Genomic DNA, 14,327 nt, shown 5'->3' on the forward strand with positions numbered 1-14,327 from the left:
AATTTGATTTTCTCTCTCCACGTGATTCATTACAAAATGGGTTAATGCACCCTATGATCAAACCCTGATTATACAGACATTATTATGAAATTAAAGCTGGAATAGTACAAAGCTGGAGTGTGTAACCAGTGTGTAAATAAAAGAGAGAGAGGAGCACAACACTTCACTATCCAACACCCATCCACCTACCTCACATCTCATTCACATGTAAGACAACACCCAACATCTATCTTTACACTTTATAGTGCCTTTCTAGACACCCATGGACGCTTTACAATCCACACTGCTCAGAACGCTCAGAACACTCAATCCACACACACACTGGTGAGAAGCGGCAGCCAAACGCGCACAGCATACTCTCAACCAGGATTTCACCCAGGAAAGAGTGCCAATCCATATCTGGGCGCACACACACATTCTCTCACACAAACAGACAACTATTCACTCACACACCAGGACATTTTTTATTATTCACCTAACCTCCATGTTTTTGGAATGTGGGAGGAAACCAGAGACTCCAGAGGAAACCCACTCAGACACGGGGAGAACATGGAAACTCCACCCAGACAGGACTTGAACCCAAGATCCCAGCGCTGAGAGGCACGGCCACCGTGCCGCCCAAACATGGATGTTCTACAGGGATGTTCACTCTGATTTGCCTTCTGGCTTCATCCGGCCTATTTTTGTATGAAAGCCTTCTACCTTTTACTATTTTTATTTCTTTAGCATTGCAAAAGGCTCCACTCCCAGTCTGCATACATGGGGCAAATTGATGTTGTAGACAGGCAGGTGAGCCATTCAATCACTTCGCTGAGTCAGAGTGAAATGTCTTGACAGGATTTTTACACAGTCCTGTTGACTATATAGAAAAGGAATCTTTCTATTTAATGTTAACAGGCAATTTGACTTACTGATTGCTATGTGTGTTGTATAGTTATGAGAATGTGAAAAATAAATTAGCATACCTACAGACAAAGAGGTTAAGAGATTAAAAGGATATATGTCCTCAAGCTTTTGACAAGCAGGTGTTTGTAGTGTGATTCTTTGTCTTCTTATTTTCTTGTAAAGAAAATGTTTTGTGTGGGTTTTTGTGTGAGGTCATGAAAGTATTTCACAAAGCAAGATTCCTCAGTGTCAGTAGATCACTATAATTTGAGATGTCTCACTTATTGAAGCTTCAGTTGTTGCTTAAAGGGAAATAATTTAATTTGGTATAATTTAATCATTTAGATGCAGATGAGATTGATATATATTTAGAGAAAATTACACATTAAAGTGATATTTGGATACAATTTTAATTATTTTATGGTTTTAATTTTTCCCCCTTATTTTCTGTACGATCTCTTTACTAGAACCTGTAGTGAACCCTACATGTGTCTTCTGAGATAATATGTTTAATATTCATAATTGTAATGTAGAGATAAATCTGGGGGAAAACAGAGTATTATTTTGGGGAGTACTTTGCAAAAGATTGACCTGCATGTACCTTTCTCCCATGAAAGAATTTTAAGACCAAAAATGTATCTTTAAACCAAATCTGTGTAACTTTCTATGAAGAAGTTTTTTGAAACATTTAATATAATTAGAGCCCAACTGTGTAAGTTTCCATATTTCATTCTGAAACAACCTGAATGACTTCGTTTGTATATTAACTATTTATTAACGCTGAAATAAAAAAGGAGATTCCTCATTACGTAGTTAACTGTAGAGTCCTGCTTTGTGGAAAATGTAAAAGTGTGCATCAGTAGTCATCTCCACGGCTCACAACTTCTTTGCAGGTGGGTCTGAGAAGGATGGTGTGTTCAAACTGAGCTGTGTAGGAGCCTTTGGCGTCACATAGTGGTGGATATGGGTCAATGATGCCCAGGTCACATAGGTTCTTCAAAGCCATCAGATACTTGCTCTCCCCGAGCCGGTCCAGCCAGCGGCGGCAAAATGCCAGCGTCCCAAAATTCTCATTCACCACATTCAGCAGGTGCTTGGCTCTCGGAAGCCTGCAAGAACAATCACAACTTTTAGCCTCCAAACACAGCAGAACGTGATGAGAATGTGTACAAGGTGTATATGGAGGTTTTTAGACTCACATTTGTTTCCATACAGCACAAGGAGTCATAAAGTTTTTATGTGTGTGTGTGTGTGTGTGTTTGTGTGTGTCTGTGGCAGTTCTAGACCATTTCAATTGAGGGGCCCAGTCTAGGGCCAGTGGTTAAGTTAGAGGGGCCGATTGCTTTTTAGCTTATGGTGCTTTGCAGGCATTAAGAAGCAAAAGTATGCATTCAATATCATTCAGCATTTTATTTATATAATTTTCAGTTACAATTTCACAATTTACAATTTTGCGTAATCTGAATTCTATATTTCTCATGTTTCATACAAACACATTGACAAATTATTACCTTTCAATGTCTTTGCTATGATTTAAAATGTAAACGTATAGCTTTGTATATAAAGTATTTAATATGCAACACATTCTCACAAATGTTATCTTAATTATAACTAACAAAGCACGATTATATAAACAGTTTTGGCAAAACATTTTACTTAACTTGAATTATTCTTTTTTCGCTTTTTAGATATATTTAGCTGGTGAAATTAAATAAATCCATTGAACCTAGATTTGGGCTGCTGCCCAATTTGGACTGTGCATGCGCAGAACATCATGCTTGTGAACACTTTGCTGATAGCTCTGATATTTTATTAATTTTTTCTTAGAGAATAATTGTAAAGTAGTCATGGCCCTTTTTTGCTTTCACAGCATATGTGTCCCAAAATGTTATTCATGATGTTTTTCTTTAACAGAACACTACCTTAACAAATCTACATGGATATTTTCAGCTGTAAATAAACAAACGTTGCCAATGCTCCAGTTGTTTAAAAATATAAAGGACAGTGAGGGGACCAGTATGCACTTGTAAGTCCTTTTTCACTGTAGTCAACCAGATAAAATATTTTTGTTGCCAGACATTTATTTAGCCAACTGCCATCAAGACTGTCAGTGTGCCTTTCAGTAGCCTTTTTTGAACAATAGCAAACAGAATCTGTCCATGTATTTTGCAATTACTGTATTACCAGTTTAAATTAACTTTTTCTTTTCATTACAATAATATTTGAAGTGAAAGAAGTATGATCTTAACATAATTCTTAAGGAACCAATAGAAATGGCTTTATTTTTCAAAAAATGGAATTGAAAATATTATTGCCTCTTATGTATAATAATATTTTACTCAGGTTTTGAAAGTGTACTAAAGAAATCACACAAACCTGATTGGTACGTGTCCTACATCAAAGTTCTTCATATAATGGGAACAGTCCATGTCATCATGTACTACCCCCTTCCCCGTGCTTCCAAATGTCTCAATAGCAAACACTTCACCCTCCTGCACACAGAGAAACATAAAATTCCAACAATGAGTCTTCAAAATGTATGATACACAAACTGTACTGAAATCATAAGGTTCCTTCAACAATTTTAGATAGCTTCAAGAGAATGGTTTTGATTGTCTGAAAATCTCACACTAGTGACACTGTAGCACAGCTGTACTAATTGTAATCAGGACCATGCTCACTCTTTCACTCTCTCTCTCTATCTCTCACACACACACACACAAAAGAAAAGTTTTAGATTAAGGATTACATTCCACATACCTCCATCTTTGTGGCCTCACCACCCTTGACAATGGGCACTGTTTTACCAGCATGTATTCGGTACTGACCAATTGAGTGACCATTTAGATTGCGGATTGGTTTAACTGGAGAAACAAAGCACAATCTTCAGAATATAAAAACAATGTCCTGAATGTTACCATAAGGTTTAGGATCCTCCACACTACATGAACATAGATCCTGGTATACGTTTTGTTTATTTTCTCTGTGAAAATAAGAGCACACTTCCTCCACAGAGAACACTCCAAACTCACTGTTTTTTTTGGGGTTTTTTTTGCAGAATTGGGAAAAAACTCTCAGTTTCACAGTTTATATTTTCATACAGATTCATATTTAAATTCTCTAAAGATGTGTCCACTTATTTTCCTTTAGGAAATCAATAAAACCTGTAATTTCCTGAGAAGCCCATTGGTTGACCTCTGGTATAGATTCATATTTTTGCAATCAATTTTTTTTGCAGTTAAACATATTAACAAATATGTGCTGAGGCTAACAAATTTAAATGATGGAAAAAAATAGAATAAGGCCAGTATTCTGCAAGGTCTGAGGTTTAACGGTGCAGATGCATGTGCGCATTCATTATTTGGCAAATAAGTCACTGATACTCTTTCTATATATGTGTTATAAAAGATTATTAATGACTAGTGCATTTACAACCTAATTAATAACCATTAATAAACAGATTGTAAACAATTTATAAACCTTAATAAAGTGCAGTCTTATTCTAAAGTGGTGCACATTCTTTTCAAAGCAAACATCTTCTGAAAGCAACATGACTCAGAATTCATTGTGCAGCCCTACTTTTAAAATGAAACTATTTTACAGAGATTTTTCTGTTCAGGGCTAAGGTTCATACCTTGGTATGTTTTCCCATCAATCTCCACCTCATATGATTCCATAACCTCTTGTATAGACTCTCCAATATCACAGAGACGTACGTCTATCCCAGCACACTACAGACAAAACAGAACAGATGAGTTACATATACATATCAGGCATATACAGAAGAACTAGTACAAATGAATATAAATGGAGTCATTTGATCAAATTTTTTATTGTACAGAATTGATAGACATGTTACTGATTTGCTGTTCAGGCATAATGCACTTTAATTTTATATGCCACAATCAGTCTCAAAAAAGGGCAAACTGAAAACAAAAAAACAACACACACACACACACACACCCACACACACACATACAACCCCACCTTGATCCCAGTGTCTGTGGCATCTCTCACAGCCTCCAGCAGACGGTCAAACTTCGGGTTAAAAGTGACGGTGAAGGCACAGTCAATAATCCTCCCTGACCACACATACATATCAATAAATACATACACTGAAGCCGCATGTGTGTGAGAGTGTGGGTGCATTTTCTGACTGAGTGTGCAGAAATGTCAGTGTCATTATGGAGTGTGTCTCCTTTCATGACATCTATTATCTACTTGCATCTGTGAAGGTAAACTAGCCACCAAAGTATTAAGGCACGCAAGTAGCTTTCCTTACCATGCGTTCACACTGGCAGGCAACAACTCGTTTACATTGCCCAAAGTTTGTCTCTTGTGGGTGTGTCGAAGCCACTCCAGCTGTCTCAGGGAGTGGGGGGTTCAGAGAGCAGAAGCCAAAGGTTTTACCCTGTGTCTACGATTGGGTCAAAGAATTTCTTGCAGCTAATAACACCATGTCGTAGCTCATTTGCATAAAGCTCAGAAAATCTCAACATGATTTGTTGCTTGTCACTTCATCACTTGTCGCTTGCTGCTGAATCACGGCTACAAATCATGTCCTTCTATAGGAAATGACTGGACGCCTGTTGCTTTGTCACCTGCTAGTGTGAACGGGAGTGGTGGAGGGGGGCTGGGGTTAGTTGTTGTGCTAAACATTATTCTCTCTCATTTGAATATCACATATTTTTGATGTAAAATATTTCAATAAAGTTTACCAAATTTATAAAGTTCATGATTTTTATACATCTTCTGGCTATACTATATACTTTTGTGTACCATTGATGTGTGTGCCAAAGTCAATCTTGCAAACGTCATCGTACTGCAGCACGGTGGGGTCTCCAGCATTGGGCGTGTAGTGAGCAGCGCAGTTATTCAGAGAGCAGCCTGTGGGGAAAGCCAAGCCTGCATTTAACCCATCCTCCTTAATCAGAGTCCTACTACACTCCTCCAATCTTTCACTGAAGAAGAGAGTGAATGAGTGAGAGGGAGAGAGAGAGAGAGAGAGAGAGAGAGAGAGAGAATCCTTTAATAAATTAATTTGTAGTTAAAATGGCCGCTAACTATAAGAAATTCATTGTCCAACACTGGGACAATTCTAATGACCAGTCACTACACTACCATCCTTTAGAATTTGCGACTGCTACTGGTCTGAAAAGGGCTCTATAAATAAAGTTTATTAGTACTGTAATAATTATTATTATTATTACATATACAAATACTCTAAATAAACTAATTCCCAGTGCAGGAATTCTCTCAAAACTGGAGCAATCATTATTTTGTAATGTGAGCTTGTGAGCTTATGTGCATATTTGCTGAATATTGTATTTGGCAAGCAATGAGGATTTTGGGAGAAATAGACAAGGGCAGAAACTCTAGAGATTACTCTATACCACTGGTTCTCAATAGACTCCAGAGAGTGTCAGGACTGGAAGAAATTACAGCATGGACCCAATTGTGACTGGCTTACCTCACTGCAATCAACCGTATAATTATCATAAAAAAGTTCCAAACCAGTGTGACTTCCCAGAGATAGGGTGACCACTTTACTTATTTAGCATATAAACAGCATATAGCAAAGTTGGAAGTGTCACAACAACTCACACTGTGGGACCAGAAGACGTAATCAATATTAAAGAAATTGTATTACTGAGTAGTCAAAAACCATAACAGGCAAAGGGAACTAGTCTAAACATGAAGGTGACAGAACTCCATTTCCACTGAGTTCATTATAGTTACAACTAGAGTAGTATTTTCACATGGACTGAATTCAACCACAACTGACATCACATCCTTCAGGAAGAGCTGTTTTCTAGCTATGTTTTTATGCTGTGTTTTTCTATCAGTCGGTGATCAGTCCAGCTCAGCTGAATCCACGGTACATCATTGTATATTGCTACTGCTTGCTGTAATAAAGGTTTTCCATTTTTCTTCAATTCATGAGAGATATCCCAGTTTTCCTACATACAAAGACCTAAATACAATTTATTACTGACCAACTACAAAACACCAGCGATGGGAAAAATACTCTGCTCGCAGTGTGTCTAGATTTTGCACAATCTTTCATTTTTTGCGATTCAGTCACAGAGCTTGTAAAACTATTTCCATGATAACAATGACATCCCACAGTTAGTTTTTTGACTTGTGCTCATTAAAAACTATTTAACAAAATGACAAATGAAGAATAAAATCACATAGCAAGACAAGAATGGACTGACAAAACAGCTGCAGGAGTACTCAAGTTAACATTATTATAGGTTTTGTTTTTAACATTTTTCTTGTTATGGCTCATTATGTCTATTCTTCCTTGTCTTTTCATCTCCTTCACATATTCCTACATAGGAGAAGACCAATAGAAAATAAAGGTGAGAATAAAGAAATTTCACTGAACCATGTAAATGAATGCTGGTAGTTTGACCCTCACCAGATGTGGATCATGCTAAGGCCTGGTTTGATCCAGCTCCTGACATAGTGCCGAACCTGGCGATGAGCTTCAGCTGCCTGGCGATAATCACTCCATACTTCTTCACTTGCTTTATCCAGAACACGCTTTTCCTCACTGCTCATCCTCCATGCAGCACTGCGCCTGGACACACAAAAACACACCCCTATACAGTGCTTACAAACGGGTGCTGATGGAGGGTGTTAAGTTCCGGATAATGAACGCCACTCCAGTTCATCCCAAATATGGTGAAAACTTCACCATCATTCCAGAAAACACAGTTCCATTACCGAAAACCCAAAAGCCCTAATTGGCTTTGTACTCCTCTAGCCCACACTTGGCATTGGGTATGGTGAACTTACTTACCATCACTGTCAGAAGAAAAACATGCATCTCCAAAAGAGTAACTTCAAAGTGGAAAGAAAAATCTTCTTAACTTTTGATTAAATTCAGTGTAAAAAGGCATAATTCCACGTAATTCTGGAGCATTTCTATTTGTCAATTCATCATAACACAATCTGACAGACAGCTGCTGTGTTTAAATTATGTAGTAAAATAAACCAACAAAAATGGAGACATGTTTTTCTTTGGTCAGTGGCGTAATACTTATGTGCAACTGAGACAAAGTGTTTTTCTGGTCAGCACATTTGTGTTCAGCATCAGCATTTGAGTCCAGAGTGAGTGCATTTTACGTAATGGAATTGTTTGGTTAGAAGCACCTCACTAATAACTTAAAAAATGCTGGCTATTCTTGAAACTGTGTCAGTCTGACTTAAAATTGGTTTGATGGTCATTATGTCATAAGCAATTAATCAGTGTCAGCAACAGAAGGTAGAGAAAAGAGGAAAGATAAAAGCTGACATACTGACTGTATTTGCACATAAGTATATGTACACACTCCCTTCATTAACACGGTTTATAATGGGACTACCTTAAACAGTGACCTTTGTGTCATGTAGCTCAGCAAAAATATAATATAATATTACACAGAGCACAGGGTAATCTGAGGTAGAGCACATTTCAGATAGGACAAGGTGATCTAAGGAGGACAAGGGTGGAGGTATCAGAGGAGTAAATGGAAAGAGAGTTATGTTAAAAAATATATGTACCATATATTGTTATCTCTATTTTAATATTATGGGTTCAATCATCAGACCTGATAGTTGATTCAACTACATGGGAATAACATATTTCTTGTGCATTTTGGCTAAAAGAAATATTGGACATCAGTTTTGCACATCTGTTTTGTCAATGTTCATGAACAAAAAATAACAGTGGGAGATTGCCAGTCTCTTACCCATCCTTTGAGGGAGGGTATTCACATTCTTCTCCAACAGGAAACACTCCACTGGGGTAAAGCTCACAGACTGGCACAGCTGGAGGATCCGTCTGAGTTTTAGCTGAAAAAAAAAACCCAATAATAACAGGGGCACAAGATTAATAATAAAAGTCCATTGTTTAGAACAGAATCCCTGATACTTTTGGACTACTCAGTATAATTACTGATTTATAACATGAAGAACCAACTGAAACATTACTGATTAAAATCTATTTAAAAATAGAGGCAATGAATGATATGAGCTTCCTTTTTTGTTTGAGCTAGGATCAGTGTTGTCTATGAATTGTAAAGAATGTGAGTTTAATGCAGGGCTTAATGCAGGATAAGAGGCTGTTTGTGGTGGACTGTGGATTTTGTACTGCAGGACTTAGAAAACTGGAACAGGTCCAGTCCACTGCATTGGTCTGCCAGGCGTGACACAAGTACAAGTGCCTGCAGCAATATCTGGCCGTCTGACAAGAGCCAGAACGCTGCAACGTTAACTTACGGCCTTTCTTTTTCTTTGACTTTTTCTTTTTCTTTTTCCCAGCCAAGTTATCACCCTCTTCTCCATCTGAGATGAAAGAAAAAAAATGTTTTACACAAGAATCAATGCAATGAATGGTAAGGCTAAGGCACTGTATTAGTACATTAACACTGGAGCTGAAATTATGCACATGGGTTTTTAAATTTCTTTTCTATCTAAGTAGTAGAAAGCCCTTGTGAAAATATACTGCATGGCCAAAAGGTATTGGAAAGGGTATTAAAAGAGAATTTGTCAGTCTTTCCTGCAGTAATAGTCTCTGCTCATCTAGAAAGGCTTTACAGTAGATGCTGGAAAATGCCTGTAAGGATTTGATGACAGAGCTATTAGAACATTAGTGAGGTCAGATACTGATGTTTGATGCTTAGTTCTGCATCACAAAAAAAAAAAACAGACCAAAAGTACAGCATGGATTTCCATCACTCCAGAGAAAGTATTTACACTTCACCACAGACCAAAGGTTTATACCCCTCTAGCTGACACCTGGTATTGATTATGGTGATCTTAAGCTCATGTGTAGCTAGTCCAACAAGTGTACACAATGAGTGCACCTTAAAATAGCTTAGATCACCTGTTCCGTAATAATCAGGTGTGTCTGCAAATTTTGAATGTATAAGTGTATTTGTTTAGGCACAAATAGATATTTACTGTATTATTTCTGATCATATGCTCAGAAAAAAAACATAATAAAACACAAGTCAATCAATGAGCAGATTCTGCTTTTTTTTAACCATAGTAGAAGAGTAAAGTTAAATGTGTTGAAATTAATATTCATGGTCATCAAATATATTCCACAGGTAGGGCAGAGGAGGTTTAGACTGGAAGCTTCTGGAGTATTCCTTTAAATGATTGTGGGGCCAGCTGAGCACACTTTGTGTAGAGTGTGTTTGTAGTACACACCTTCATCTATGTCCTCCTCTCTCTCTCTCTCCTCCAGTGGCTTCATCACATCCACTTCACCATCCTCGGCCAGTTCTGCTTGTCCTGCCGCAAAGTCACACACACACACATACACACACACAAAGGTGAATGAGCCTATAAGCAAAGCAATTGCTAATTGTGCCAGGTGCATTCCTCAACAATTTCTTTATCCCATGGGAAGAAAGCAACTGATTGAATAATACATGTCACTTTAAACCCTGGGCAAATCCATTCCACATAATAGAGTCACAAGTTGGAGAAACTGGCACAAGCTGAGATCATTCTCATTTCCCCTGTCCCAATTCTCACACACCCTCACACTCCTTTATTACGCGTGCCCGCTGAAATGTGCAAAGATGTAAGGTGTGCAAATTCTTTAATTTTACTCATATGCACACTTGAACAACCCTCTGATAAGTCAGGTGACACATTTTTGAAGGAAATTTCACATTTTTGACCATGAGCCTGTGAGATTCCGCACAGAAACCAGTAAAAAGATGCCTCAGAGATCTGAGAAATATTAGCCTAACACTTTAAGAGTAACTAGAATCTTTCGTCTTTATTAAGATTGAAATGATTTGAGTCATGTATTTAAAACTGCTGATGTTGAGGGCAATGGCCATTTCTAACTTGCTGTTGTGATATAAACATTTATAATCAGCAGCAATTTAATTAGAGTTAATAAAACTGAAAAGCCTGCTATTGACAAGCAACAAAACTGAAGATATGGAATGACACTCAAGCGACTCCTTTACATCAGAAAAATTGTGTGAATATTACTAAACAGAAAATTTGTGAAGATGTATATCAGAAACCCAATCTCAATGAGATGTGTCCAGTATATTCATGTCCTTATAGGGACAGAGGAAATGACTTTCAGTTTTGTAAACTATAAAAATGCAAATGTAAGGCCGTGGGTCACAGATATGCTTCCACACATGAATAAGAGATCATGATAAATTATCTTAGAAATGTCCAAACGTCTAGTAAAACACTATTATGTTAATCCCAGCTTGGCTGTACTCTGAGGTGAATGATGTTTTAGCAGTTGTAATGTAAACGGCTGAAGTGGCGCGTGGAAAAATGTGTCTGAATTCTGCTCTCAAGTCAAAGACCCCTTGAGTTCTTGTACCCCTATAGTTTACCTTTACACAACTCCAATCTACAAATATCTGAACCCTGACATTTAACAACACTGCCTCCAATAAAACACCATCTAGGCCAAGGTTTCATAGCCTGTAAATCACAACCCTTCTGACATTTGATCCACAGTGATACAATAGCCCGTCCAAGAGAGTATTCCTGGCACACACACACACACACACCACCCACCCTCATCTAATACACACACACACACACACTTAGCTGACATAACAGAATTATTTCTGTTTCTAGTCAGATAAGAGTTATAGGAAATTAGTTTGCTCCTCATTCAGCTGAGGTGGGTGTGTTGCCAGCAGCTCAAAAATTCACGTCTCAGAGGAAACATTGAGTGACTGAAGGATACCAACGAATGGGTGGCACTAGAAATTACATAACAAATTTAAGTAAGGACTGTAAACAAAGTAACCTGGAGCCTAGGGCTGCTTTTTAATGAGCTCATGAAAATGTTCTGACCTTAATATATTTTGACCTTACCTTAATTTACATAAGCTGCACAACATCTCTTTGGGAAGGTGAAAGTGAAAAAAATATTTTATACACTGAACTTAAATTGAAGCACTTCATTGTTTGAAATTTAAGTTTTTCATTTTAATTTCATAGCTTTAAAAATTTAAGCATTTAACTTGGAAAATTAAATGTACAAGCATGTGACATAACATAAATAACAGCTGTAGAGATGTTAAACATTTATTAGGCTGGCATAGGGTAGTACGGCTCTTCCCATTAGAAGGCATTAACATTTATGAGTCTTCTGAGTCTTTGGCAGTGCCTGACTTAAGGCTATAAGGAATAACACAATACCTGAACATCAATGAAAGGATAAATTAAAGGAACAATTAATTAAATTCACTTTATGTCTAAATGTCTGTTTGGAAAGCCCAAAAAAGCCCAGAAAAACAGTGTTTTCTGGAGAGACTGTGCTTCATATATCTGGGATGAGCTGGAGTGAAGTTTGTTATTCAGTATAACATCTAGTATAAATCATTCCCAGAAAGATAAATGCTGATACTGAAGCGAAGGGAAGCAAACTTCACTCTTTTTTCAAAAGAACAAAATTAGATGGAAGGTGAGCAGTTGTTCTCAAAGCCCAGATATGAGCTCTAATTAAACATATATATAAAAAGTGTTCATAACAGGCAGTGAACTGGACAACTGTGATAGAAACTTGTAGAAACCTGCTTTAAAATATCTGTGGGACAGCTAAATCAGCATTTTCCATCTTCAGTCCACCTGCACTGCACAGTTTACAATTTTGTCTTTTGTCTTTGCACCTGAGTTTCATCAGCAGAAAAAAAAACACATCACAAAACATCAAATTCAAATGAGCTAAAAGCAAGGAGTCTTGACCTCACATCAAGTGTACTGCAAAAAAGGGGTTGTGCGAACTGACTGGATTCAAATACTCACTACTTTCCAATGAATGAAATAGCCCATGTTATGTTAATGCAGTGTTGTTTATTGTGTGTGCTGAATAATACGAGCTCCTAGGACAAATATGAGTTGCATAAATAATTTCTTCTTTGATACTTGTTTAAGCACCTCCTTGCCTGATTACAGCAGACTCTCTTGAGATATTGGGTTCCTACACAAGACTGACATTCACACCTTCAAGAATGACATCTGCAGTGTGTCTCTATACAACTGATCCTCCAAAACTGGGACAGGTTTATTTATTTGCAAAATCAAAGAGCCCCCAGTCCTGATTCTCAATTTGGAACAGCATGTACAGTGCTGAATTAGACAGAAACTATGAAATGTGCCCTGAAGTTCATAGAAGTGTCAGCTAAATTGGTCTGAAATTTCAAGAGAGCCTACAGTGATCTATATATTCAGATTAAAATAAAATCTTTTTACATGAACATTAGGAAATTGTTTCTCTTTGTTTATGAATTAGTTTTGGAGACACAAATAAATGCATTTACGTCAAATAGTAGTAACACTGTATACAAAGCCACTTCTAAAATCAAGTGAATCCTACATCCCATCTTTACTGAACTCAGTCTATGTAATAAATTCATGATGTATGTAGTGCACTGAAGTGGTGTAGGGAGCGATTTGGGACAGAGCCGAAGCCTCGCTGATACTAGAGAAGGGTTAAGTAAAACTACCTCGTTGTGAAATCTTTCTCTCTTACCTGTAGAAGCTGTTTTGCTCTTCTTCTTCTTTCTCTTCTTTTTCTTCTCGGGATCAGTCACTCCGTTCACAGAACCACAGAGCTGCACGCTACCCGGCACCTCCATCACTGCAGCTTTTACTGAAGAGTCGCTCACCATTGAGTCGGCTCTTCAAATCGGCTCCTTGATTCAATCCCTAGAGTCGACACTTTTTGTGATACTGAAAACTGTCCCTTTAAATATCCGTTTTACTTTTATTCAAGATTGTACGTCATTGAAAGGGAACGTCTAAGGTTGTATGGAAACTGTTCTCTCTGCTTTTTTACGCGTCTCCACGTATTTTAATATGAAACGGCATTTTTGAGAAAATAAAATGGCTGAAGTTTATGGCTGAAGTGGTTATGGCTGAAGTCTAATTTGTCTGAAAGTTTTTGTTCTGAATTAGCTACCTCAGAAACTTATTTGCAACTCGAATTGTTTAGTTTTGTAGCATTGTCGGTAATGCAGTTAGCCGTCTCCTGGATCGGTCATTGACAGATGACGTAAGTTTAGTTTACATATGCTAACATTACCAGGTGAATGATGCTAACACATTACAAGTGTCTATTAACTTAAAAACATACATAATGCAATTTTTGTAACGTAGTTAATTAGACTGTATATTATAGTTTTATGTTAAGGACAACACGAATGAAGATTAGTTGCTAAGAAGCCGAGAGTTGACTCTTTTTTTTCTGAGCCGAGTCTTTAACTGGCTCAGTGAAAGTAGCTGGACTGCTTTTCTGATATCATTAGCAGATTTGGAAAAGAGCACGGGGTGTATCTGGGAGGGACTTCGATGGTGATTTTGATGATGATGGGGGCTGAATATAATAAACTCCTTTAACTGAACTATTCCCCATTTGTCAAAGAGAATGTCTAATATTTTGTATAGTGTTT

The 14,327-nt window shown here is 37.5% G+C and overlaps 1 protein-coding gene across 1 annotated transcript; it reads right to left on the minus strand.

Annotated features, from left to right (window-relative positions):
• Positions 1-1,697: 1,697 nt before the first annotated feature.
• metap2a (methionyl aminopeptidase 2a) lies at positions 1,698-13,532 on the minus strand. The gene is made up of 11 exons (XM_066669047.1): positions 13,409-13,532; positions 10,090-10,173; positions 9,154-9,219; positions 8,625-8,727; positions 7,310-7,471; positions 5,665-5,846; positions 4,873-4,967; positions 4,520-4,616; positions 3,646-3,749; positions 3,262-3,377; positions 1,698-1,994 (listed from the first exon to the last, which is right to left on the minus strand). The coding sequence occupies exons 1-11, from the start codon at positions 13,512-13,514 to the stop codon at positions 1,742-1,744; spliced, it is 1,368 nt and encodes a 455-aa protein (XP_066525144.1). The 5' UTR covers positions 13,515-13,532; the 3' UTR covers positions 1,698-1,741.
• Between the last annotated feature and the right edge of the window lie 795 nt (positions 13,533-14,327).

The sequence above is a fragment of the Hoplias malabaricus genome, chromosome 4 (genome assembly GCF_029633855.1).
Source record: "Hoplias malabaricus isolate fHopMal1 chromosome 4, fHopMal1.hap1, whole genome shotgun sequence".
NCBI lineage: Eukaryota > Metazoa > Chordata > Actinopteri > Characiformes > Erythrinidae > Hoplias > Hoplias malabaricus.